Here is a 25,794-nt window from a genome sequence, read left to right as displayed (position 1 = left end):
CACGAAGGGGGAGCTTGATTGATCCATCACCAGTTGATGTTCCGCTGGAAATAATTTCAGTCTCAAGCTCCGCTGGCTGGCGCTTCGTTGTCAGTGCAGCCTCCATTTCTGCGAGTTCGCCTCCGGAGGTCCGCGCATTCGCCGATCCGCACCCTCCCATTCCTTCGCCTTCGTCGCATCCACAAGCATCTTGGTTCTTGTCCGGAGTGAGTCGTGCCATATCTTCGCCACTCCTCACAATATCCAATATTGCACTTGGACGTACCTTCTCCAAGCTTTTGATAAGTGTACGGGCAGTCCCGCGGAACGCCTCTGGGCTGTAGATGCATTCCGTGCTGAAGTAGTCCAATTTTTTGTGATGTGCATACAGTACAATTTCCTTCTCGTATGCGTACTTCAGCGGCTTGCTTCTTTGAATACCAGTGGAGGCGCTGCCAGTAACGATACTCGTGCTCCGTGACAAGCGAGGCAAGTCGCCTCGTAACAGGTTCATGAGGACGGTCTCGGCGACATCGTCAGCGTTGTGACCCGTAACGACGTGCCTGATGTCCAACAAGCCGGCTCCACGGTCGAGGGCCTGTCGACGGAAAACACCGCAGTAGGTGCAATTTCCCTTCTTCCCTATAGTCTCGACGACTTGATCCATGGTCCAGCCGAAAAGCTCATCGTAGCCCACAATTTTCAGCGGCATGTCGTATTGGACAGCGTTCCGCTTCACTGTCTCTAATGAATCATCCCGGTATCCTTTGATGCCTTCGTCGATACTCAACAGTACCAAGTCCAGGCCGTAGTTGTGTCTCTCGTTCAGTGTTTTCAAGACCGACGCCAACACCGTCGAGTCTTTACCACCCGACGCGCCGATTGCGATTTTTTCGCCGGGGAAAAAGAGCTTGGATGAGGTTATGGTATGATGCACTTCATCTTCAAAGACCGAGAGGAAGCATTCCTTGCATAATTTGTGGTGGTTCTTGGGTCTCTTTATGACAGCCCGGTTCCCGCACCGGAGGCAAGCAGCCGGCGGCATGTTTCAAGGCAGGCGAGTGAAGTGCGCCTTTGATATGAATAGTACGAAACCCGTGTCTGAATGGCAAGAATAGTCTCGGGCGCGGTCTTTGGAACCTGGCTCTGCTCTTCAAAATATGTGTATTGTAAGATCCGAGCGCTTCTGAAGCAAAGAAAATCTTCCATATGCCAGTCAGGCACACGCGCTCCCTCTCAGCCTGTCCGTTCGATATGCTTGACTCGAGTAACAAGTAACATGATTGGGCCGCGCGAGTGAAGGAAAGCAGGGCACGTGATTCTTCTGCTCTCGCCACAGCCCAGCCACAGCGTGGCCAAAAATGGTCCTTTTTGGTGTAGTGCAGCCCCCACTAGCAGGTGTGGCACACACCGAAGCCCTAATTTTCCGCCCACCATCCAACGCAAGTTTTTTCATCCTTGATCCTCTGACAACTCATCCATCTCGGCTTCAAGCACCCGTGCTCTCCACGACTGAGCACCGCCGACTAAAACAAGATGGTAAGTTTCTAAATCAGACGCACTCTAATGGCCGCAGTTGCGAATCAAATGCGTGAAAGCGCCATTTGATCCTCGGCGTCGCCGATTCCTTTCGCGATCTGCTGGAAATTCCACCGACCCGTCGAACACACACAAGATGTCGCGTTTTGCACGTTTTGGCTGTGGGAGGCCGGGAGGTGAAGACTTGGCTGGAGATGTGGACATGTGCTGAAACATTGCCATGATTCCTCAATCATCTCGTTAGAGTTCAGAGAAGACCATTTAGCTTGAGCGACTCGCTAATGTCTTCTTTTCTCAATGACAGCCTCCCAAGACTGGAAAGAAGGTGGCCCCGGCCCCTTTCCCTCAGGGAAAAGCTGGATCCAAGAAGGCCCCCAAGGTATGTAGTTCCCTCTGCTCCTGACCTTGTTCTAGCGAGAGAGTGTTTGGATTGACGGGGAACTGTGCTGCAGAATCCTCTCCTCGAGAAGCGCCCCCGCAACTTCGGCATCGGCCAGGACATCCAGCCCAAGCGAAACCTCTCGCGCATGGTCAAGTGGCCCGAGTATGTCCGCCTTCAGCGCCAGAAGAAGATCCTCCAGATGCGCCTCAAGGTCCCGCCCGCGCTGTCCCAGTTCCAGCACGTCCTTGACCGAAACACGGCCGCCCAGGCCTTCAAGCTCCTCAACAAATACCGCCCCGAGACCAAGGTCGAGAAGAAGGAGCGTCTTCTGAAGGAGGCCACCGCCATCAAGGAGGGCAAGAAGAAGGAGGACGTCAGCAAGAAGCCCTACACTGTCAAGTACGGCCTGAACCACGTTGTCGGCCTCGTTGAGAACAAGAAGGCTTCCCTGGTCCTCATCCCCAACGATGTCGATCCCATCGAGTTGGTTGTCTTTCTGCCTTCTCTCTGCAAGAAGATGGGTGTCCCCTATGCTATTGTCAAGGGCAAGGCCCGTCTCGGCACTGTCGTTCACAAGAAGGTTAGTTGCAATTCTGCACGAAGCCTGCCTCTGCTCGAAAACGACATGCTAACCCAGACGCAATTTTATTTCAGACGGCTGCTGTTCTGGCTCTGACTGAGGTCCGATCCGAGGACAAGACTGAGCTCTCCAAGCTCGTCTCCGCCATCAAGGAGGGCTTCATGGAGAAGCACGAGCAGGCCCGCCGACAGTGGGGTGGCGGTATCATGGGGGCCAAGGCGCAGATGCGCATTATCAAGAAGCAGAAGGCTCTGGAGGCTGCCATCAAGATTTAAGCCCGTCATACGGAGTATACCATTTTTTGTGCATTGAGGGCTCAGGGGTTCATCAACGGTGTTGCGGGTTTCAGGACATGATGCCAAAAATGAATGAGATTTTCAGCGACGCACTGTGTATGCCGCTTTTCTTTGTTGCATGACAGTGAGACCTTGAAGGGGCAATGGCAGTTCTTCGTACACCGTGGCCCCCTTGTCGCGTAACAGACCGATGACCAAGCATCAGGACCTTGCGGGGCTCGATGCTTGAAAACGTAGTTGGTTTAATTTTTTTTTGTTGGTCCAATATGGAGTAGGCTAGAGTCACATGATGGTTCTACCAGATGGAGAAGACCTGGTGACTTGCACGTTTGTGAATCAATGCCTCCTCTCCTCGGGTGTGCTGGATGGTTGGTGCGGGCAGCGACAAGTCGTGATGGCAGTGCTCGTGCAACGCCCCACTATTAAAGGGCTCGCCAGGGCTCACCATCTAGGTACTTAACTTGGACGAGTACTCCGTACGTAACTTACGTACTCCGTACTCGGCAACGTACTCCGTTTGTGGCGCAACCCCCCCGGCGCCACGTAACACGGGGACGCGGACCCTTGCTCCGGAGTAGTGTAGTACGATGGACGATGGTCGGGCATCACCCGTGCGGGCCGTTCGTTTTAGCTCGCCCCAGTTTCCGCGCTTGAACCTCGTGGCCGACATGCATTGTTGAAATCTCGAGACGAAAAGGGCGGATTCAACGTCGACCAAAGCAGCGACTGTCCAGCCAACAAGCGAGACGACGAGGCGACTGTTCAATTTCCAGCCATCTCCATCAGTCCCCCGCGATGTCTTGGGAAATGAAGACGCATCACTGGCGCAACCACCACACGAGGTGGACGACTGGTGGCCCTCGACGCCTTGCAAAGACCCGTCAGGTACTCGGTAAGAGGTAAGAGAACAAGGCGGCACGTCGGGTCCATTGACTAGAACAAGAATACGGAGTACTACAGAATCGGGACTTGCGTACATGATGTCTTGCGTGCAGCGAGGTGCAACAATATCTTTGTATTGACCCGACGGTGACGGTCCCGGCTTGCGCTGTTCCCTCGTCGGGACGACGCAGCCAAAATGTCCATTGACATCCTGCGTGTCAAAATACACACCGAGTGCAGTCAGTTTTTCCGATCCAATTCGGCCGAAAAAATGGCTCGCCTGCCAAGCTGCACGGAAGCCAAAACACGGCCTAGACCTGTTCGCCTCTGCGACTGCACGCCCTGCCCTTGGATGCATCGTCGATTCGCACGCTGTATGTGACTGACTTGACAATGGTGCTTGTGTCGAGAATGTTCTCCTCGCTGCCCGACTTGTTGACGGACCCGAATGCGCTCTTGTCGTTGCTTCTGTCGCTGAGCTTGTAGGCCTCGCCATTTCGAAGGCCTCGGCTGCGGCCTTGCCCGTTGCTGGAGCCACCGGAGAACTTGGATCTGTAGTCTTTGGCCTTCTTCACGCAGACTGGTGCCAGGAAAGGAAGCGACGAAACCATGTTCTGTCAAGGCAAGAAGTCAATGGTTACCAAGGCACAAAGACGCATCAAAGCTCCCGTCGCAGTATTACTTACGCCAACGTTGAATTCGATGGTGCCCCAGAGGACCAGCATGGTCGAGTTGCCGTCGCCGTTTTGGATCCGGTCAATCTGTACATATCGCATGATGGAACAAACGGTGGTGAAGAGACCCAGCATGAAGATGGCAATGAGGCCCAGCTTCCTCGCCGGCCGCACGTTGAGGTTGAGGAGCACGGGGACGGGCAGGACGGCCACCACAATGTCCGACACGATGGTGACGACGGCGTAGCCGGTAAACGAGGGACCTGGCTGCAGGCAGGATCCCGCGACCCACGGCTTCCACGACTTCTCGACGGGACGACAGGCAAACACCAAGGAGAGGGCGCAGCCGAGGTGCGCCAGGAAGACGATGACCATGGTGGCCCACACGACCGTGCGGTAGACCCTGCGGTCGGTGCCTTGAAGCAGGCGCAGGTAGCTGATGAGCAGGGCGATTTTGAAGAAGCTGATGCCGAGCTGGTAGATGGGGCGTCCGGCAAAGTTGACCTGCGAGTACGGGCCGACACTTGGCTTGGGACGAAGCTTGAGAGGCAGTCCCAGGCCGTACCTGGTCTGCATGATGCAGAGAACGGAGTAGACGAGGGCGAAGACCATGGACAGACCTGCCATGTAGTCGTCTCCGGCAAGCCCACGGGCTGCACCTCTGATCCAGAGGCGACAAGACACTGTGGCCATGGACAGCACCGACAGAACAACGCACACCGTCACTATTGTCGCCCATTGTGACTGGGCCTCGACGTCTGGGGTTGCGTTCGCGACCCAACCCATTGCATTGCAGTCAGGGTCCCGAGACGAGAGTAGGGGAGGACGAGGAGGGGGAGGACGCCGTCTTCAGTCCAAGGTCAAAATTCTCAGCCTTGGCTTCGAGATGACGACTTGTTCTACCGCTTGAGCCTTGCCGCCCCAAACCTTGAAGGCGAGGTCCTCGGTGACCGCAACGAACCCGGTCTGCCGGAGGAAAGGTGATTTTCGACGCGCCTGACCTGCACGGTATCCGGGCACCTGGCCAGCCTAAGTTAAAATCAGACGCCAACGATTCCAATTTCCCCAAGGGAACAAAATGATGCGAGGAGTCCTGGTAGAAAACAAAAGGTAACAGCTCGCCCGAGAACTGTGAATCGACAGTCGTGAACGAGGCAGATTGCGCCGCTATTCTCTGCAGTCTTGACAGGGTCGAGACGGATAGACGGACTAATATAATATAGAAACACCAGACGGCCCAAGGAAGGCCCAAAGAAGGAAAAAAAAAACCCTCTACGCCAGACAGCATCGACTTTCAGTCCAGGCTTCTCTCCGCCACCAGGTACCAGAAGCAGCTCGCGCAGCGGCATGCCTGGTTTTTCATATTCATCCAAGCGAAGCACCTTGTCATTAATGAAAAGCACACACGTATCTCATTTCGTTCAATCCAAAGAAATACGTCTGACCAGCCAGGGCTACGATCCTACCACACGAGTCACCCAGACAGGCTCGGGCCTTGAATGTCCTGTACGGACGCTCGCTTTCGAGCCAGTGGCTTTCTGATGTTGTAGAGGCCCACACCACAGGTGATGCAATGCACAGCCCGGCCAAGGGGGTCGGTCACGCGCTTGATACTGTATCCCGTTGAATGTGCGAAAGGTCCGTTGATTGTACCGGACTTATGTTTTGTCTGATCGAAGCCTAGGATTGAAAAGACCATCGCCCCACTACTCAAGTACTTAAGCGAGCAACACTGCAAGTCCTTAAGCCTCGGCGATATTCTACAGTGGGTGCGCGCTACAGAAAGCTACATCACTCTAGTCGCAGTTGCAGGTGACGCGGTGCGTTGCCAAAAGGTATCCGATAGGTATAGGGGGAAAGTGGGGCCACCACGGCCAACGCACTTTCGGGCGATTTCTGCTACCCATGTAGCGCGAATGCAGGGCTGAGGTCAACGCCATCCCGGGGGCCGAGTAGAGCAAGCTGAGATGGCGCTTCCGTGGCAACTGAAGCCAGCGGGCCGTGTGAAAAATGCCGTGTCTGAAGTATTCTTTGTACGTACGGAGTACATGTAAAGCCCTTGCCGGCCGCAAGGTCATGCTTGACCACCTGACAGACAGGCAGTGCTTTTCTTTCATGCCTGCAGACAAGAATAGGCAGTCAGTACCATGTATCAGGCCTTCTGTTGTCCAAGTCATCCGTCTGGTATCCTTTGCAATAGCTAGACCCCAACAAAGATAAAGGCATTCAAACAGGGGGTGTCTCGGCAATGCTTACTGTCAAAAAGCCGTAGCGAGAAGCGCACAAGAGGCTTTTTTTCTGTATTGATTGAGGACAGTCGGACTGGAAGAGTCCTTGGTGGCGGCGGCGCCGTTGCCGCTTCCAGAGGAGGCAGGTCTTCTGTCACAAATGACGGTAACGAAGTGGAGGTATTCGTATGAACGTACTAGTTTGGCACCATGGGAAACCCTCTTCTTTCGGCTCAGATTCACTAGAGTTGCCTCTTCTCTTTGCCCTTGTCTCAAGCCGCGTTTCTTTCGCAAGGGATGTGATTTCATGCTAAATAAATCGACCAACACAAGTGCCACTACCCCAATCAACGACTGGGCCGGTTTTGTGGTCTCGAGACGGTGGTGACTCGTGGGTCTGTGGCCACTGGCTTCAGTCATATTATGTATACCGCACAGTGCAAGAAATAAGCATCCGGCCTGAGAAAGCGGCTGCGCGTATTCCATGGTAGGAGATGCTCCATCTCCTAAGCTCGAGTTGAGGGGCGAACCTGTCATGCAAATTGAGTCAAATGACTGAACGCAAGTCCAAAGGCCACGAATCGTCACCGAGAACCAAGGCATGTGGCCTTGGCAAGCAAACGCTTTCCCAACTCATTTCAGCCCCTTGAGGTTTTTCCACCGATCAACCTCGACAACATGGACTTTGAGTGAGCATCTCTCGTTATTAGGCGCCGCGGATACTGTACTCTAGTCTCTCGCCTGCGGAGCAGTCATCTGTCAATCCGAGGTTCGTTGGCTCCAGTGGTTACGAGTCAAGCACGAGAAAAGAGACTATTATGAGAAGCGCCGGGACCCAAAGAGCCGGGGGGATGCTACCACTTCCAGCACCTTGATTGGGCTGCTTTCGGTGGGAGAAGACGCAGAAACCGTACCCCGTAAGGTTCCAAGCATCTCCCTTCAGAAGCTTCGAAAGTGGGAACAATTGGAGATGCTCGTCTCCGCAGAACAGTTTCGGTGGCCATCCTGGGTCAGGAACGTTCCCGAGAAGCCAAGGCTCACGAAGTGGATTCTTTGGCAACAATTTCCCGCGAGCGTTCTGTTTGAATTTCATTCTTGTTTTGGGATCAAAGTGCCAAGAAAACCTTGGCCAGATTAGCTGATGAAGAAGGTGCCTCGGCAGTACTCCGTAGAAGTCAGGGCAAATGAGCGCGAGGCCTTTACCTTTTCCCGGTCTCTCTCTCTATTTTTTTTTTTTCCCTCTGTGCCTCTTTCACTTTGCTCGTCGGTTTCTCGCCCTTTTCCAAACAGGAACAATGAGCAGAAAGTAGTACGGGCTGGTCAAAACGACCCACTCGGCGCAAGGCTTCTCGTAATACAGGCCAATCAACGGCGGCCCTTGGAATGGTTCGACGCCGTCGACATGTCGTCGTCCGGTTGCTTCGTCTGTTCCTGTTCCTGGCACAAAAGGATGCGTCGAGTAAAATTCGGCGGGTCAGAGGCGAGACGCTCATGGCATCGATCGCAGTCCTAGGGTCTTTCAGGACAAGGGCCGAGGTGGACGCAACATTTGGGATGACACAACCTTGTGCAGGTGGCAGGTGAGACCAGGCGCAGATGCAATCTGTGCTACGGAGTAGAAGGCAACTACCGAGGTACCTGACCCAGGTGCTGCTGCACTACTCCGTGCACTACTTACTCAAGTAGGTAGGTAGCACCTGTGCACCGCGACTTCTACGTTGTTAGTTTGCTTGCTTGCTTTGGACTGCTCTGCGCTGCTCCTAGCATCCGGTGGTTCGGCTTCTCCTGCTGATGATGCCAGGCGGCTGACTAGCACGGATTGATGGATTGATTGATGGATTGATTGATTGACCGACCGATCGATTGATTGATTGGCCGGATAGCACTGGCTGGTTGACGGAGTGGAGGATTGATTGAGGAGAGTAGAGACAGAGACAGAGCACTCCGTCCGTGTAGGGCATAGGGCGGGCGACAGCTCTTTGCCGGCGAGCTTGGGCCACGCACAACCCCCAACAACTCGGGCGCTTGGCTTGGCGTGGCGTGGCGTGGCGTGACCCCAGCTTGGCCTCGGCGCATGGTGGGGGCCCCTGCTGCCCCGCTGCCCCGCTGCTGCCCCCCCTGCTGCTGCCCCTGCTGCTGCCCTGCATGTGAGCTCAGGTTGTTGAAGAAGGTTGCCAGTCTGAGTCTGGTGGTGCCGGGCCCCAGTCAGATAGTAGTTAGAATGGCCCTTTGCATCGACGCTACCTACGTCTCCGTATCCGTCGAGCAGTTCCTATCTGCTTAGTGTTTCAAGATTAAAATTCGCTCCTTGCAGTGCTAGTCTTTGGCTATCCATGACCATCCTTTAAGTTTGGCCATGTCCAGCTTGTCCACACGCTCGTCCGTTCTACTCCGTACTGCAACTCCTTGCTTGTATAAGCTCTGCAGACTGGTTGCAATTCCGTGCCGTCGCGCTCCCTCCCGACTGCGTCTTCCCACCATTGTTTTTTTTTTTTTTTTTTTTTTGGTGTCAAGTCATCCGCTCGCCAATGCCTCGTAGCCTCGAGACAGCCGTGGTCGTCTTGTTATCATCCATTTGAATCCCCTCGCCTCTCTTGGGGTCAATTTCAAGCCGTCTGCTCTCCCCCCCCCCGGGCGAAGCTCCGTCTTCGACACCATCAAGTTTCGTCATCATGTCTGCCAACCTCGACGAAAAGTCCACGCCTGCCCAGGTCCGTCATACGGACTCATCGCCCTCGACCGACAATACCGCCGACTCTGGATTCCTGCCCACCACCGCCGGCGTCACCAATGTCGATGCCGCGTGGAAGTTCCTCAACGAACATCGCGACGTCCAAGGCGTTGATGCCGTGGACCTGACTGCTCTGCGTCACAAGATCGACTGGCACCTCGTTCCTCTTATGTTTCTGTGCTATACTATGCAGTTTCTCGACAAGGTTATCCTAAATGTGAGCCGCAATCATGTCCTTCCATGCGACATGCGCTATTCTAGTCTTTGGCCCGTTGCAGAGTCAGGCCGACGAGTTGCCGTTGAGCAATTGGCAATTGTTGCCCACCAAGCCTTGGTCACTAACCTTGATTCCACCAGTACGCCGCCGTCATGGGAATCAGCAAGGATTTGAAACTTCGGGGCAACGACTTCTCCAATGTCGCCACATTTCTATTCGTTGGTTTGCTTTGCTTCGAAATCCCCAACAGTATGTTGCTGCTGTCCCTAGCCCCATCGTCAACGAGGTGACGAGGATCGCGTACGACCTGGAGAGCTGACGTATGGCCTGCTGCAGTCTACTTCCTTCAAATCTTCCCTGCTGCCAAGTGGCTCGGAGCCAATGTCACTCTCTGGGGCATCGCGACGGCTTGTGGTGCGGCCGCCTACAATTACCAAAGCTTGCTCGTCTCGCGGGTCTTTCTCGGCATCTTTGAAGCCACTATTGCTCCCTCTCTGATGCTCATTAGCAGCCAGTGGTACACCAAGTCGGAGCAGGCTCCTCGCTTCTCCTTCTGGTACCTTGGTCTGGGTCTTGGCCAAATCATCGGCGGCCTACTCTCCTTTGGCTTCCAGCACATGACACCTGGTGCTGCCCTGGCTGGTTGGAGAACCATGTTTGTCGTTCTGGGATGTTTGACGGTTGTCTTCGGCACCTGCACCTTCTTCTTCATCCCAGACACCCCAATGCAGGCCAAGTGGTTGTCCAACACCGAAAAGGTTGCGCTTCTCAAGCACGTCAGCGTCAACCAAACCGGTATCCAGAGCCGCAAGTTCCGCATCAAGGAGATCTTCGAGGCTCTGCTAGACCCTCAGATCTATCTCTTGGTTCTGTCCGTCATCTTGCTCTCTGTTTCGAGCGGTGTAATCACCACTTACTCGGCAACCTTGATCCGCAACATCCTGTCCGATGAGCCGCCGGCGTGGGCTCCGAAGAAGGCCGCTCTGCTGAACATGCCGTCTGGCGTCGTCAGCATCTTCTTCACGTTGTTGGTCGGTTACGGTATTCGTAAGCAGTCGCATAGATGGGCATGGATCATTGCCTGCATCGTTCCCGCGTGAGTACCACCATCCGTTGCATTGCCCTGATCTTTGAGCGAGCCGCGTGGGCTAACTCCTTCTCGTCGGAAAATCAGAATCATCGGTGGCGCCCTCATGTCGTTCCTGCCAAAGTCCAACAAGGGCGGCTTGCTGGCTGGTATCTACCTTGTCAACGCCGTCGTCGCGCCGCTCACGGTCTTCTACAACGTAAGTCGATATTCGACTCCTGCGCGGTCTGGGGGGGCATTCCGGCATCGACTAACCTCAATTTCCAGTGGACTGTCGCCAACTGTGCCGGCGCCACGAAGCGAGCCTTCGCCGCCGCCATTATATCTGGCTCCTTCTCCCTTGGCAACATCATCGGACCTCAGACCTTCCAGGCCCGTGACGCTCCTGATTATCGCCCTGCCAAGCTGGCTGTCATGGGCACTCAAGCCGGTTGCGCTGTCACCACTTTCGCCTTGTTCCTGTACTACGTATGGGCCAACAAGCGCCGCAATGACCGCAGCAAGCAGACCGAGGAGCAGTTCTTGTCTCCCGAGGTTTGGGCCACCTTGACCGACCAGGAAAACAGACATTTCCGCTACACTTACTAAAGGACACTGTATAAGTTTGCATACGAGAACACTAAAGTGTACATATACCCATACAGACAGATCCTCCCGTCGAGTCATGTGCGGAAGAAAAGACGTGACGGCAACGTCAAATCTATTTGTGGAAAAAGCCGCCGGGGGCGTGCATCCATCCTTGGGGGCGGTTAGATTTCCTGCGACGCAATTTGCACGCGCCTGATTCTGCCGCCAACAGTGCGCAAAAATGTAATGTAGCCTTTTGAATAAAACGACAAGGAAGGAGCAGCACAGGTCGTCGAGCACTTTGGGCCGGTCCAGATCGGGCGTGACCGCTCGCGGCAAGTTGCGGTGCCGGGTTGCTTTTGGAGTCTGGTCAGGCCTCTCTCTCTACATTACATTTGCCATACCGATTCCAGTACGCTGCTCTCAAGCCGCAGACCGATCTGTGCCCGGCTCCGTGTAGAATGGGTAGTGAAAACTGGCCCTTTGAAATATACAAAAGTCAAAAGAAGCTGCATTGCAAATCGGATCCAGGGTTTTTCGCACGTCGGGGGGTATCATCTTGACCGATCGGATTACGCGGCAGGGCAAACAATTGACAGCAGCGCGTGGTGGTGTCTTGCAAGCGTCATTGTAACCGAGTGTCACTCACATTTTCACAATAGTGCCAATCAAGGCTACAATGTAAGCCTTCCATTGTATATCTGCCTACACTTGCGGCTATTTTCATACTCATGCCACGTCGCCCTTTCCTTGCCAGTAGGCTATCAAATCAATGCATCCACAAAAAAAAAAAAAAAAAAAAAAAAAAAAAAAAAAGCACCCACGCGGAGCGCACATGATTGAAAACAACAAGACGCCATCCCAAAACAGTGTATCCCAAATGTTTCAAGACAAAAAACAGAGTAGGTTTCTGAAATACTGAGACAAGAGGCAGATGATCTAGGTTGCCCCAATTGTCTCCAACATGGCCCAAGATTTCAACACGTCAGCAATCCCGGCACGCCCAGTGTTTACACGACAGGCCCAGCCTTGACAACTTCCTCGGTAGCCTCGCTCTCGTACTTGGTGAAGTTTTCACGGAAGAGTTTGCCGAGCTTAACAACTTCAGTCTGGAAGCTGTCGGCACCGGCCGTCCAGGCCTTCTCGGGGTTGAGCAGGTCGGCGGGGACGTTGGGGCAGGATCTGGGGACCTGGAGGTTGAAGACACCGTAGTTCTCGTACTCGACGTTGGCAAGCTCGCCCGAGTGGATGGCGTCGAGGATGGCACGGGTGTACTTGAGGGGGCACCGCTTGCCGCCTTGGGAGTGGCCGGCACCGACCCAGCCGGTGTTGAGGAGCCAGGCGCTGGCCTTGTGCTGGTCGATCTTGTCGGCAAGCATCTTGGCGTATCGCATGGGATGCAGGGCAAGGAAGGGCTGGGCGAAGCAGCTGGAGAAGGTGGCTTGGGGCTCGGTGACACCGTCCTCGGTACCGGCCATCTTGGAGGTATAACCGGAGATGAAGTGGAACATGGTCTGAGCACGGTTCAGCTTGGAGATGGGGGGCAGGACACCACGGGCATCGCAAGTCAGGAGGATGATGTTGGAGGGCATGCTTTCTGACAGGCAGGGAATCTTGGCGTTGGAGATGTACTCGATGGGGTAGGCGCATCTGGTGTTCTCGGTCAGGGTAGAGTCGTCGTAGTCGACTTCGCGGGTGTCGGGGTCGAAGACGACGTTCTCGAGAACGGAACCGTAGCGAATGGCGCCGAAAATATCAGGTTCCTTCTCGGCGGACAGGCCGATGCACTTAGCATAGCAACCACCCTCGATGTTGAAGACACCACGATCACTCCAGCAGTGCTCGTCGTCACCGATAAGAGCGCGGTTAGGGTCGGCAGACAGGGTGGTCTTTCCAGTTCCAGACAGACCGAAGAAGAGCGTGACGTCGCCGTCCTTGCCCTCATTGGCGGAGGAGTGCAGGGTCAGGACATTGTGCTTGATAGGCATCTCGTAGAAGAGAACGGTGAAGACACCCTTCTTCATCTCACCGGCATACTCGGTCCCGAGGATGACCATCTCCTTCTCGGCGAAGTTGATGGCGACCGAGGTAGGGGAGGTCATACCCTCGGTGTAACGGTTGGCCGGGAAAGAGCCAGCGTTGTAGATGGTGTAGTCGGGGTGGAAGTGCTCCAGCTCCTCACGAGGAGGGCGGATGAGCATGTTTCTCATGAAAAGGGCATGGTAGGCGCGGGCGCAAATGACACGAACGCGAATGCGGTACTTTTCGTCCCAGCCGGCGTAGCCATCGATGACATAGATGCGGTTGCGGGTGTTGAGGTAGTCGACAGCACGCTCGCGGTTGATCTTCCAGACCTGTTGGGCGAGAAGAGAGAGATGTCAGTGACAAGCCACCATGGCCACGTGCCGCATGACGATAGAAAGTGCAAAACGAAAATATAAAGCAAACTGCAGCGAGACGGTGGGCAGACGCCATGGAGGCCCAGGCTGCAGCACTGGGCGTCGCACAAGACGACCTCTGGGCCCTGGGAGGACTTGCGGCACATGCGGCACCTGCAGGAGCACCACTGGGCACCACTGGGCTCCCAGCAGTCACGTTCGGATCGAACCGGGACGAGTCGCGCGACACAGCCCAGTCGACCATTGAGGATCCGAGCTTCGAGACGGAGCCCGCGTGCGGACTGAGAGCCGCCTAGGCTCGGCTGCTTGATTCGGCAGTCTGTGGGGCCAGAAGAAGCAGGCAAAGACCGTCTGAGACACGAGCCAGAGCCAGAGCCAGAGCCAGAGCCGCAAGCGAAGCACAGCAAAAAAATAAACATGTGCGAACGGGGCGGCAGGAGGCCAATGACGGCACCGGCGTTTCCAGAACTCGGAAACCAGCATGACGCCCGCATTGCCGCCATGGCTGCAACAGCGACGGCGGACTAGTTTGGCAAGCAATGTGTGGTGGTGAGCTGAGATTTCCCAGCTTCATCACACCAGAATCGCATCGCAGCTCGCAGCGTGCAATCATCGATGCTGCTGCTGCTGCGGCCTCGGGCTGTCACGAGCCACGCCAAGAAAACGTGGGGCTGCGCAAACGGAACGGACACCAAAAAAAAAAAAAGGTACACCGTGCGAGCGGCAGTCATGCTTGCCAGTCTGGGGTTCGGCTGGCACCTCGGTAAGACCTCCTGAGGCCCACGCCGCATGCGAAACAATGAAAACGAAATAAAACGGCAAAGACAATTCAGGCAGACACAACAAACTCACCTCGGTGCTCATGGGCTTGTTGACGGGACCCCACCAGATGTCCTTTTCTGATGACGGCTCCTGGACAATTCTCTTGTCGAGAGGTGAACGACCCGTCTTCTTTCCCGAGTAGGCAGTCAGGGCACCGCTCGAGGTGATGGCGGAACCTGTCTCGTAGACGAGAGCATCCTCGTATAGAGCAGCCACTGAGGGGTTGGGGATCTGTGCAAACCAAGTGTGTTAGATTTGGGGGAGATGCACACGGCGCAGGTTGTGTGGTCTTGTTGGACGTACAATGGCGACACGGTCGTAGTCAATATGGGCAGTCTCGTGGAGCTCTTCCTCGAGCTCAGTGTGGTTGTGGTGAGGCCTGAGGTGAGGAAACAAGTGTTAGTCAAGGCGACGGCCCAGAGGCCATGGGAGCCATGGCAACTTGAAAACATGGCCGAGAAGACGAGATATCACTTACTGAACACCGCCGGGGTGCAAAGCAGTCTTGTTGACGTTGCTGGAGATCACTGTGCTCGGCTTGTCAGACCAAGGGTCATGAGCGACGACGTCATGGCGACAACCTGTTCCTGGGGCGGGCAAACGGCAAGGGGAAGAAAAGGACAAAAGACTCACTCTTGCGCAAATCAGCTCTGGATTCTTGAATCTTGAACCTTGGGCCTTTGACGGAAGGATTGGTGTAGGGAGAAGCGGTCCTGACGACGGGGTCCGTCATCCTTATGTATTGAAATCTTGGAACCCCAGTTGGAGCGGAAAGCAGAGTAGGCGGGAGAGGGCAGGGAAGCTAGGGAGCCGGGGTGGGGGGGGAGGGGTGTGATGCGAGGAAGAAGAGGACGAGGACGGTTCGACGTGTCGCGTGTGAGAAGTAAAAGCAAAAGCGAGAGTCAAAGTGAAAGGCGAAGGTGACGATGGCGGCAAGGCTGTGGCACTGTAGCGCCATAGCGTCCAACAAGCTCGAGATGTCGAGTCAGCAGCCAGCTCTCGAATGTAATTGGCCAAGGCGCAGTCCACACCGGGTGGGAATCTAGGGCAGGTTCGGACGCTCAAGTAGGCAGGCACCCCGTGCGGTGAAGCAGTAGCTCAGGTACCCTGGAGCTGGCAAGGGGGTGAATCTCGGGGGGAATGGTGAGATGCGGTTGTGGCCCGCCGCTGGAGATTGATTTGCCTTGGGACTTGGGCCTTGGGACGGACTTGGGCCTTGGGACTTGGGCCGGTTGCGCGGGCGTGGTGATGACGGATGACGAGACGGGCGACGACTGTGTGGGGCGAAGGCGAGGGAAGAGAAGAGAGGGGTAGGGGGGCGTTTGCCGAGTGTCGACGTCGAGGCAGGTGATGCCTCGCCACGATATTATACCGGAAGGGATTTCTTAGGCTTTCTGCCTGCTGGCGGATTGGCGGGCTGGCGGGGTCGACTCGCTGTCGCTGCTGGCTGGGCACTGGGCGCCGGGCACTGGGCTACCGGTGGCTGCGCTGACGGCTGACGGCTGAATGCGCAGTGCCAGGCTGGAGCTGCGCGTCACCTGGAGGCCAGGAGCCGAGGGAGACGCCACGAGCACCCGTCGTCTTTGGCAGCGAGGCGCGCGGCGGAAGCTGCCGGCGGGTTTGGGGGCGGCCGCGGGCGCTAGAGTACGAAGCACAGCGGGCACTGGGCGTTGCTGGTACCTGGAAGTGCACTGGCTGGTCTGGTCAAGGGGCGAGCGATGACGGTGAGGCACGACCAAGGATGCTGCTGCGATATGTGTACAAACGTCATGCAGGATCAAGATGGAAACGGCCTTCTTTTCAAAAAGTCGGAATCCAACCACGACCTCGCCTCCGACGGATGGTGCTTGGCCCAGAGTCCGGGACGTCGATCCGATCCATGGTCAGGAGTCAGGACTCCCACGCTCAAGACTGAATGCATCGCGGTCTGCGCCTCCGCGCTCCAAGCCGCCGGCCGGAGGGAGGGAACTCTTCGGAACCCTTGAACGGTGCCCCGGACACGGCATTGAACTGCCGGCGTGCTGTAGAGTTGGTGGTTATCTGGGCAGTAGTACGCCGGACTGTGGTTGTGGCGGCCAGTACTCCGTACCGACTCATCAGCTCGTCGCCGTCCTTGCCAACCGCTGCCGCCCTTGGAAAACCGTGGTGAAACTACCCAGGACCTAGCCAGGTGCGACTTGCTCGTCATTCATCACAGTGGTAGGCAACGTTTCTCCAACGGGCTCTTTCGCCGTCCACCCCCCCGGGCCCCGGCATCCGCGTCCGCATCCCAACGGACGGCCGCTTCGTCTTCTTTCATGCGTCGGTCACCGTCGGCATACGTAGCCAGCAAGTCAGTAACTGGGACCCGGCTCGCCCAGCTTCTTGAGTACAGGGCAGTGCCGGCACGCTGCGGCGGCTGAGACAAGGACGACGTGTCTGAGCCCAGGACCGGCAACTCGGCCCCCCGTTTCGGCAATATCAGGGACATACAATTGACGACGCAGCCTCGCCTCGTACCCCGCGAACTCCAAGACCCGAATCTCTCGTCGCAGAAACAGGAAATCGGTGCAATGGTTCAATGCATCCTTGGCCGCCGCCCTGTTCGTGCACGCATCGCACCCCCCAGTTCCACCGTCATTTCAAAGCCGGCCACGTGATCGTCAGAGACGTCGCCGCTTCCATCAAGAGAGGAAGATAAGCGTCTTGAAAGTCAATTGGAAAAGGAAAAAATAATTCATTCTCATCTCCGCCCTTTTCAGTCGTCTTTTCATCCCTGTTCATCCCTGCCATCTGTAGCTAGCTAGTACGGAACGGAATACTCGTCGTCGTCGTGGGCGTCAAAGCTGCTGAGCCTCGCGGCAGCATCAAAATCAAAACTCGACCTACTGATTCCAATGCACACGCCCCGCTTGAGCGCGAGCCGTTGATGGATTGGTCGTGCGCCGGCGATGATTTCCCTCCCTCTCACTCCGTACAATATACTTGAGTAATGACGGAGGACCGATCAAAATCACTTGCTCCGTCACCGCCTCAACACGGCCAAGGAACAACAACAACAAGACGCCCCCCCACCCCCCTTCCGTCCCGTTGCAGCCCGATGCCAGCTTGCTGTCAAACAGAAATCCATCGTCAGGCCCTCCTGTCCAGTCTGCATTACATACTCCGTACGTACGTACTTACATACCCGCTCGCCGCCTGCCCCTGCAACCCCGGTCCCCCTCCCCTCCCCCTGGTCCCTTTTTTTTTGTCCCACCGTCTCGGCTCCACGGCACCACCCGCATCAGAGTGTATTTCACGCCGTCTGATTGGCTGCCGGCACCGCGAGCAGAGCCAGCTCCGACTTGTTCCGGCCGCGCAGGCTACGCTTTCTGCATCGAGGCAGGCAGTATGGGCCGCATATTTTGTTTTCCGGCTTAGGAATTGACTACTACGCAGTTTTCCCAGTGATTTTTTTTTTGTTTTTTTTTTATTTTTATTTTTTTGGGAGCAGAGAAATAAAAATCATCCTTCACTTGGTCTACCAGGACGCACAACAGGAATGGCATCCCGTGCTCCCCCACCTCTCCGTCGTCATGATAACTCAACTACAATCTCCATACATGCACGTCCCGGGAAGACCCATCGGAAGACCAGCACCGCGCGCACACACCTCCAATACCGAAATGCAGCCAAGGCCCAAGGCAACGCGCATCGAGACTATGGCTCCCTCCTCCGTATTTGTGTTTTTCCGTATCGCGCTCCAAGTCGCGCCTGTTGCATCCATCCATCCATCCATCCAGACTCCAGGCCTCACACACCGGGTCCCAGATGCACCTTCCGAATCCGCGTCGCCCTTCCCGGCCACGCCCCCAGCCCATTCTGCCCGCCGTCTCCACAATCGGGCCTCCCCCACTCCCACTCCAGGCGCCGTTCCGTCTCGGGCTCGGAGGGAACAGCCAGGACGGAGCACCGCCTCCCGGTTCTTTTTCGTCAGCAAAGTCGCCAGCCGATTTCCCCGGCGTAGAAAAAAGCCCCCTCCAACACCATGCATAGAAAGGACACCGATACCTCGAGAAATAAAATGACATCCGAATTCCCCCCACTACTGTCCAGTGTTGAAATCCTCTGTTTTCAATTTTTCAATCTTTCAATTTTTTTTTTCGTTTCTTGGCTCTGGCGCCCCCTCCGCCCCACGACGTCCTCCCCGACGTTCCTCCTCCTCCTCCTCCTCCTCCTCCTCCTCCTTGACGCACGTCACGATGCTGCTTTGTGCGTGACATTGCGCATGTCCATGGAGTAGTAGCAGCAGTCGCACGTACTCCGCCTCCTCTGCTTTGGCGACGACGTTGCCGGCTGCGGCCATCCCACCTGCACACACCCGCCGCCGGCCTCGCACAGAGCCGCGTCGCCTCGCGTCCCGTATCCTTCCGGCCTGTCGCCTTTCTTGTTTTGCTTTTCCCGTCCTCGCCCATTTTACATGGTATTGCCGAGTCCCTGTCGTAGATACGAGGCGTATCTGCGAACAACGTCCGGCCCTCGTCGCTCCGCTGCCCACAACCACCAACACAGACGCTCCTTTATACATACACACATACACACATACATACACACTTGCTCACACCGTACACATCACTGCTGTCGTCATTCGCTCGCTACCCATGGCCCATGGACCATTTGCGATGCCTCTTCCCTCGTTAAACTTGCATTGTCACGCACACCTGCACCCACGTCTCCCCCCCTTTTCTGTAGTTCATAGGCGTAAGAGGGTGCGTCATCATCGCGCATCCTCATGGTCGAATTATGCGGGGAGAAATAGCTCTCTTCTTTGTAACCGTTCTGAGGCCATCTATGCTTCCGATTGTCGTGGCTATTCTACCGAAATTCCACTTTTCCGCCTCGTGTGGGAAAAAGAAGAACAAAAAGAAGAAAAAAAAAGCAGCCCTCTTGTCGTGTCAATCATTTTCCAACGCCGGCTGTCTTTCGTCAGAGATACGGCTCCGTTTAACGGGAATCGTAGCATCTTCAGCACGCACGCAATGCATTTTTTCCTCGTTCCCCTCTCCACAAACCCCCATCTCCTCCCCATCCTCCCCCCCTCCTCCTTTCTTGACCCGGGGAAGGGGGAGGCTCTCTCAAATCGGGACGGCTTCATCGGATTCAGAACGCGTGGCGGCACCACCAGCACGGGGTACCTTCATTTACTCGGAGCCATCAAGAATGAGCTTGGTGATCTTGCCAATGGCAATGGTTTGTCCCTATGCAGTAACACATGGGTTAGTATTTGGTGCTTTCCGTCCCCCCCCCGTATTTCTGGTCCAGCGCGGAAGCGTCCACACGACCTACCTGGTCACGAAGAGTAAAGCGGCCCATCTGGGGATAATCCTCAAACTTCTCCACGCAAACAGATCCCGCTCCACCAATCACTTGCATGCGCGCAATGATGCTGTCGCCCCTCTTGGCATGTGTCGGAGGGTTTTTACTCTTTCTGTTGGTGCCCTTCTGCAGCTTGTGCAGCAGCGCAGCAAATGTGACTTCTTCAATGGCAGAGTGCACATGGAGGACGCAGTTGAATCCGGATGTCAAGATGCTCTTCAGGTCCAGAATTCGGATCTGCGCCTCAAACTCGGCCACACAGTGGACAAGTCTCTTGGGCGAGCAGAGCACGAATCCAGGCAGAATGTCTTCTTCCTCCACACCCTTGAGGCGCATTCGTACTTGGTCGCCGCACTGCAGAATCGAAACTTCCTCCTCTTGCTCCCCGTACTGCGCCGACACTTCCACAGGCTGCTTGCGAGGCATCAATACAAGAGACATGCCCTTCTTGACCACGCCAGCTTCGATTTTACCGTCCACCATGGTACCCATGTCTCGGTATTTGGCATTGACTGGCATCATGAATGGCGCGTTGATCTTGCGCTCGAGAGCGTTCATGCCGTCGAGGTATTCTAGCAGCGACGGACCGTCCCACCACGGTGCGAGACCCTTGGGGAGGCGGTCCTTGATGTTCAGCGAGGACTGGGCGGCAACAGGCATGAAGAAGACGTCTGTCTTGAGGTTGTAGCCCGTGGCCTTGAGGAATTGGGAGAGCTTGGTTGTGCACTCGGTGTAGCGCTCCTGGGACCATTCAACCGTGGGGTCATCCATCTTGTTGATGACCACAATCAACTTGTTCACGCCCTGCGTCTTGGCAAGCATGGCATGCTCACGCGTCTGTCCTCCGCGTTCAAATCCGGTCTCATATTCGCCCTTGCGAGCCGAAATGACCAAAATACCGACGTCAGCTTGCGACGCCCCGCCAATCATGTTGGGCACATATGTTTTGTGGCCAGGAGCGTCCAAGATGCTGTAGCGGCGCTTTCCTGTCTCGAAAAAGCCACGGCCAACTTCGACAGTCTTGCCCTTGGAACGTTCCTCCTTGGTCAAGTCCATGACCCACGACAGATACCACGACTCTCGGCCAGCATCCTTGGCTTCTCGCTTGTACTTGTCCATAGTTCTCTCGTCAACCATGCCAGTCGTCCACAAGATGGATCCGCCGAGGGTAGATTTGCCAGCATCGACGTGACCAATGAAGATAATATTGACGTGCTCCTTTCCGTAGACCTCCTTGAGAGTTTCGTCGTCGACATCGGCTGCCTGCTCCTTGGTAACGGCGTCAACTTCACGCTGAGCCTTCTTCTCGCCGGCGCCGGATGGGCTCGACCGCCCCGAAGATGGATTTGGCGAGGTCCTGCCCGAAGACTTGCTGGAGGAGGCAGTCTTCCCAGCCTTCTCGCCAGTCTTCTCGATAGCTTTGACAGCAGCCGCCTTCTGACCAGCCTCTGGCTTGTCCGATAGCTCAGGTTTGGCTTCCTCCTTGTCCTTGGTAGGTGTGGATGTGCCACTGACCGAAAGGACCTTGGCCTTTGGCTTAGGGGCTGAAGAATCACCGCCGATGCTAAGGACCTTGGGACCACCCTCCTGGGTCAGAACCTTTGGTGCAGTCGGAGCGGCTGCAGGGGCGGCAGGGGCGGGAGCCTGTGAGGGTTGCGGCTGGGTTTGGCCTTGTTGTTGACTGTACTGAGGGTATCCTCCAGCTGGACATCAAAGTTAGCACAGCTCCAAGGGAAAAAATCGTAGACAAGACGTCGCACACCATATCCCTGGTTATAACCCTGGCTGAAATTGCCTCCGTAGCCTCCCGGATTATACTGGTTGAAGCCCTGCTGCTGCTGACCGTACTGGGGATAGTAACCTTGCTGGTAGTACTGCTGCTGCTGCTGCTGCTGCTGCTGCTGTTGATACGGACTGGCAAAACCACCACTGTATGGCTGGCCTGGCTGGAACGATTGGGCACCGGGCTGAAACGAAGCGGCGCCGGGGCGGAATCCTCCTTGGCTCTGACCAGCGTTGACGTTGAGCTGCTGCTGAGCTCTCCGCGAGAGATTCTCGTCTTGTGCGGAAGGGTCGTCTTCCCAGGAGTTGAGGTTCGACATGGTATCGGTGGCAGCAGGAAGGCTATTCGGGGAAGCCCCTCGACGGGTCGAAAACGGAAAGGTCGGCGCAAAGACACGGCTAATAAATGATGCTCGTCGTTGATTGCGGGAGCGGCTGCGCGATAGTCAAACCAAGTCGGAACGCTTGAGCCTTGAGAGTAATTGAAATAAGGTGAGACGGTTTCTTTCCTCTTCGAGATACCGTGAGGCAGGGGGAGGGGGGCTGTTGGCGACAACACGATCGTTCGAGAGGATGGCCCGAATGCATTCGTGGAGGTTGAAAATTCAAGCCCCACCAAGAAGATGACGCAGGAAGGGGAGGGCGAGCAACAGGCCGCGGCGGGCAGAGGGGTTGATACTGTGCGCATTGCTGCGGAGCCGCACTGTCATCCCTGTCATTCGGGGCACGCAAACAAACGTCCACTGGTCTGCGTGTCCAGTTATATCAATCATTGACGCTGATTTTGGAGGGCCTTTTATTTTTAACATTGACTGTTTAGGGAAGCTAAGCAAGTCGAGTGTAGCTAAATCAACCTGCACCTCCTGACAGGCCGACTTTTCTTTACCAATACGTGAAGCCTGGACGCTCTGCCAACTTCTGCTTTCCCCACCTTCATCGCAATCGGATTCGTATATCCTTTCGTAAAAACTCCATCAGAATCCAAGGCTTGGAAAGCTTCCTTGTTGAAAATCCAGAGGCCCTTTGTGTATGTCGTGTCCCGTTCCTGTTTGGGGTATATCACGTCGTCCGTGGACCCGGTTTCCACGCTCAAAGCTCGATACAATTTTCAAAGCTGCTACCTCGCTCACGGTTTACTGATTCTTCACGTCGGATCCTCTTCCTAGAACCGTCATTGTCGTTTTGAACATGGCCGTCGCCATTGTGAGAGCGTTTGCTCGTTCTACTGGAAGAACTTTTAGATGATGGTGAACCAGGGCTGGCTGCATCGTCACCTCCCAGAGCTAAAGACGAAATTTCGCTTCTGCTTGTTAAAGCGCATCTGCTGGTGCCTCTTGGTGCGGCTTGATAATAAGAAGTTGGGCTGCAAAACAGGCTGCTCTCGGAGCTGTCGTTGCTTCCTGCTACGCTTTCGTTGCCTGGGGACCCTCCGACATGGGCCCGGATCGCTTCCATCGCTTCTGGTGATTTGCTTGTACGGCTACTTTTTGCGGCGTCTCTGGAAAGAACAATGATGTTGTTGATGTTGTCATCGACGAAAAGCGACTCCTCGGGAGCACTCGAATATTCCTTGGCGGTATCAGGCGCAGGCACGAGGGGTGGTATTGCGTCAACATCTTCAGAGACTGGCTCTGCCTTCGTCCCGTCGTCCCGTATCGTTTGGCTGCTGCCTTGAGTAAGAAATTCGATCTGTGTATCTTCACTCCCTGGCCCATCGTGGCTGCCAATCTCTTCATCGTCCTCAAGTGTGAGATCAATGATGTTCCGCAGAGATCCTTCCACGGTGTCCCTTGTCTGTTCCTCTACCGCCACCATGTTTTCAGGGTTGGCGTGTTCCTTCAATAATCCTCGGTTAACCTCAGAAGTTGGCTGTGTCTGTGCTCCGTTATTAATATTGACTAGGTTTCCTGGTGTGGACATGGCCCGGTGGAGATTCATGGCATGCGGACTGTCAGAAATATTCCCAATTCCGTCCCGATCATCTTTGTTTGTACCAGACTCGGAATCGGAATCGGAATCAGAGTCAGAGTCGGAGGCTGTGTCGGATGTAGAATCATCCCCGTTTTCTGAACCGTCGTCAGGATCTTCAACCGAATCTGCAACCAAATCCTCATCCTCATCCTCATCCTCATCCTCATCCTCATCCTCATCCTTATCCTCATCCTTATCCTTATCCTCATCCTCATCCTCATCCTCATCGGAATTGTTCGTGCTGCTTGTATGGCCACCACGGCAGACTTCATCACCTTGATGAACCCCATCATCTTTCTTCTCTAGCAGCTCCTCCTGGAGCTCGGGCAAGGCCATTGCCATCGTCCACCAAATGTCCGGACTGGGATTCAACCCACGCACAAGTAGCGAAAGGTTCTGCAACTTCGCTCTATCCTGATCTCTCTGTGCTTTCGGCATGCGCACCGTCTTATTCACATCTCGTTGAAATGTGAAGTCGTGTACTCTGCATCTTGCCCCGTTTGTGAGCCACTTGGTATGGTCCCAGAATGTAATCCGCTTGATTCCGCGTAGACAATGGACGTAGTCCAGACCCTGTAAAGTTCTCAATGACCTGTACATTCGGAGATTCGGTTGGTGCCGTGTCTTCAATCTCATGTAGCTAACCCCCCCACATGTCTCATGCTGTCGGCGCACGTAATACTTCGACGACTCAGGGAGGTATATGTCGAAGGTCGCAAGTCGGATGGTTTCTGGCAGCCACATCAAAGGTTGAGTTCGCCGAGATATATTTTTGCCCCGGGGACTCTTTTCGAATGTAAGATACTGGGAACCCATCCATAATAGCTCAACATGTTGAACCCTTTGGAGTCTTGTTTTGATTCCCTTCGCAAAGCAACCCTATTCGCCCAGCGATGAGAATGCGAAAGTGTTCTGTCCATAGAACAGATGCGCGCCCCAGAACAACCACTTTTTGCACACTACCAATGGTGCCAGCAAGACTTTCGGAAGCGTGGCATAAGTTAGGCTTACCGACGAGTCCCCGACGTGAAAACGACGTAGAGGCTGGGGGCGTTCCGGGTCATTGCCCAATACACCAGACGATAGGGAAGGCTTGTGGTATGGATCAAGCCTGGTTAAGACATGAACCTTCTGTCCATAAAAGCACAAAAGATTTTCAAGGACACGAAATTGGGCCATGTGCGGCAGCTGATCAAAGTAGCCATTCCTAGTGACTGCTGTAGACTCCACGGCACCAGGTACATCTCCTTCTGGACTCGGTTCCCTCAGGACCAAGCCGGGTAGAACCCGTGATGGATGTGGCGGTATGTTCATTTCGCGGCAACTAAGCCTGTAGATGTTTTGATAGCTTCCTAAACCGGCTGGAAGGCGAGCCAACTCACGTCGGAGGTACCATTTCAGATATTGTGGCCATTGCTATTTCACACTAGGTTAGCCTTTGATGTGTGCAGTTGGATTGGTACTTACCGCCTCTGTTCGTCTCGAAGTGCCACTTCTTGCTGCAGCTGCTGCAGCCAATTCACCGCGAAGCCGCCGATTTTCGGTTTTCATGACGAGTAACTTTGCACGGAACTCTGCAATCAACTGCTTCGACTCTCCAATTCTGAATTTACGCATTTGCGATTTGTCATGCGTCTTTTCCCACCTTGCTTGGCAAGTCTCTAGACAACCAGGCTCCAAGTCAGTATTCGATCCGGCGTCAGAATCACTGTCAGCGTTCCCATTGTCAAAGTTAATAAAGTCGCCAACTTCTTGGTCGAACTCGTCATCAGATTTACTCTCATCATAATGTTAGCACAAGTATCTGAATTTTCAAGGACATGAATCCACTTACACTATCCGAATCGTTTTCAAAGTGGTCCGCCCTCGTTTCGAGCGCCGCCTCTGGCGCGCCGCATGGAGCCACTGCATCTGCATCTGTTTGCTCGAAGTCTCCATGTGTGGTCTCATTGTCCGCCGTGTTATCATCAGACAGATCATCCGATGAACTTGTTTCGACAGCATGAGCAGAGGGCACTCTGGGTTCAAGCGTCGGGTCCGTAAAACCACCAGTCAAGTCTGCCGTGAGATCAATAACCTCCATGTGACTGGGTTCGTCACCCTGCTGAGACTGAGATGGCATGCTTAAATGATAGATGTGATACTGGAAAATGTCATGTAAGAATAGGCAGAACAAAAAATGCCTCCTTGGTGTGGTCCTCCTGTTGGGAGGCTTGCAGGAGTTGTAGGTGTGAAGCTTGGCGAAAGAGCGAGATCAACCAGAGGTCGACTTAAATAAGTTCACAAGTGCCTAAGGCACCTACGTGCACTATCATAAACGAAAG

The 25,794-nt window shown here is 55.0% G+C and overlaps 8 protein-coding genes across 8 annotated transcripts; 2 read left to right on the top strand and 6 right to left on the bottom strand.

Annotated features, from left to right (window-relative positions):
* Nucleotides 1–90: 90 nt before the first annotated feature.
* MAM_00680 (VEG136 protein) lies at nt 91–1,024 on the bottom strand (the record flags this gene model as incomplete). Its single annotated transcript, XM_040819479.1, has 2 exons — nt 91–189; nt 266–1,024. 2 exons carry the CDS (start codon nt 1,022–1,024, stop codon nt 91–93), a joined length of 858 nt encoding a protein of 285 aa, XP_040682744.1.
* A 491-nt stretch (nt 1,025–1,515) lies between these two features.
* MAM_00679 (60S ribosomal protein L8) lies at nt 1,516–2,755 on the top strand (the record flags this gene model as incomplete). Its single annotated transcript, XM_040819478.1, has 4 exons — nt 1,516–1,518; nt 1,823–1,897; nt 1,971–2,480; nt 2,555–2,755. The coding sequence occupies 4 exons, from the start codon at nt 1,516–1,518 to the stop codon at nt 2,753–2,755; spliced, it is 789 nt and encodes a 262-aa protein (XP_040682743.1).
* A 1,214-nt stretch (nt 2,756–3,969) lies between these two features.
* MAM_00678 (uncharacterized protein) lies at nt 3,970–5,118 on the bottom strand (the record flags this gene model as incomplete). Its single annotated transcript, XM_040819477.1, has 2 exons — nt 3,970–4,272; nt 4,345–5,118. The coding sequence occupies 2 exons, from the start codon at nt 5,116–5,118 to the stop codon at nt 3,970–3,972; spliced, it is 1,077 nt and encodes a 358-aa protein (XP_040682742.1).
* A 4,114-nt stretch (nt 5,119–9,232) lies between these two features.
* On the top strand, nt 9,233–11,183 carry MAM_00677 (Major facilitator superfamily domain, general substrate transporter; the record flags this gene model as incomplete). The annotated part of the gene is made up of 5 exons (XM_040819476.1): nt 9,233–9,508; nt 9,649–9,757; nt 9,845–10,604; nt 10,683–10,794; nt 10,863–11,183. The coding sequence occupies 5 exons, from the start codon at nt 9,233–9,235 to the stop codon at nt 11,181–11,183; spliced, it is 1,578 nt and encodes a 525-aa protein (XP_040682741.1).
* A 989-nt stretch (nt 11,184–12,172) lies between these two features.
* On the bottom strand, nt 12,173–15,116 carry MAM_00676 (phosphoenolpyruvate carboxykinase; the record flags this gene model as incomplete). Its single annotated transcript, XM_040819475.1, has 5 exons — nt 12,173–13,516; nt 14,414–14,614; nt 14,687–14,762; nt 14,862–14,964; nt 15,017–15,116. 5 exons carry the CDS (start codon nt 15,114–15,116, stop codon nt 12,173–12,175), a joined length of 1,824 nt encoding a protein of 607 aa, XP_040682740.1.
* Nucleotides 15,117–19,542: 4,426 nt separating this feature from the next.
* Nucleotides 19,543–21,819, bottom strand: MAM_00675 (Protein synthesis factor, GTP-binding protein; the record flags this gene model as incomplete). The annotated part of the gene is made up of 3 exons (XM_040819474.1): nt 19,543–19,599; nt 19,688–21,420; nt 21,480–21,819. The coding sequence occupies 3 exons, from the start codon at nt 21,817–21,819 to the stop codon at nt 19,543–19,545; spliced, it is 2,130 nt and encodes a 709-aa protein (XP_040682739.1).
* Nucleotides 21,820–22,588: 769 nt separating this feature from the next.
* MAM_00674 (uncharacterized protein) lies at nt 22,589–23,806 on the bottom strand (the record flags this gene model as incomplete). Its single annotated transcript, XM_040819473.1, has 1 exon — nt 22,589–23,806. One exon carries the CDS (start codon nt 23,804–23,806, stop codon nt 22,589–22,591), a length of 1,218 nt encoding a protein of 405 aa, XP_040682738.1.
* A 543-nt stretch (nt 23,807–24,349) lies between these two features.
* On the bottom strand, nt 24,350–25,592 carry MAM_00673 (uncharacterized protein; the record flags this gene model as incomplete). Its single annotated transcript, XM_040819472.1, has 3 exons — nt 24,350–24,886; nt 24,938–25,249; nt 25,305–25,592. The coding sequence occupies 3 exons, from the start codon at nt 25,590–25,592 to the stop codon at nt 24,350–24,352; spliced, it is 1,137 nt and encodes a 378-aa protein (XP_040682737.1).
* Between the last annotated feature and the right edge of the window lie 202 nt (nt 25,593–25,794).

Source organism: Metarhizium album (genome assembly GCF_000804445.1).
Source record: "Metarhizium album ARSEF 1941 chromosome Unknown scaffold_1, whole genome shotgun sequence".
Lineage (NCBI taxonomy): Eukaryota > Fungi > Ascomycota > Sordariomycetes > Hypocreales > Clavicipitaceae > Metarhizium > Metarhizium album.
Note: the sequence above shows the minus strand (reverse complement) of the source record. Positions and strands in the feature narration are given on the sequence as shown.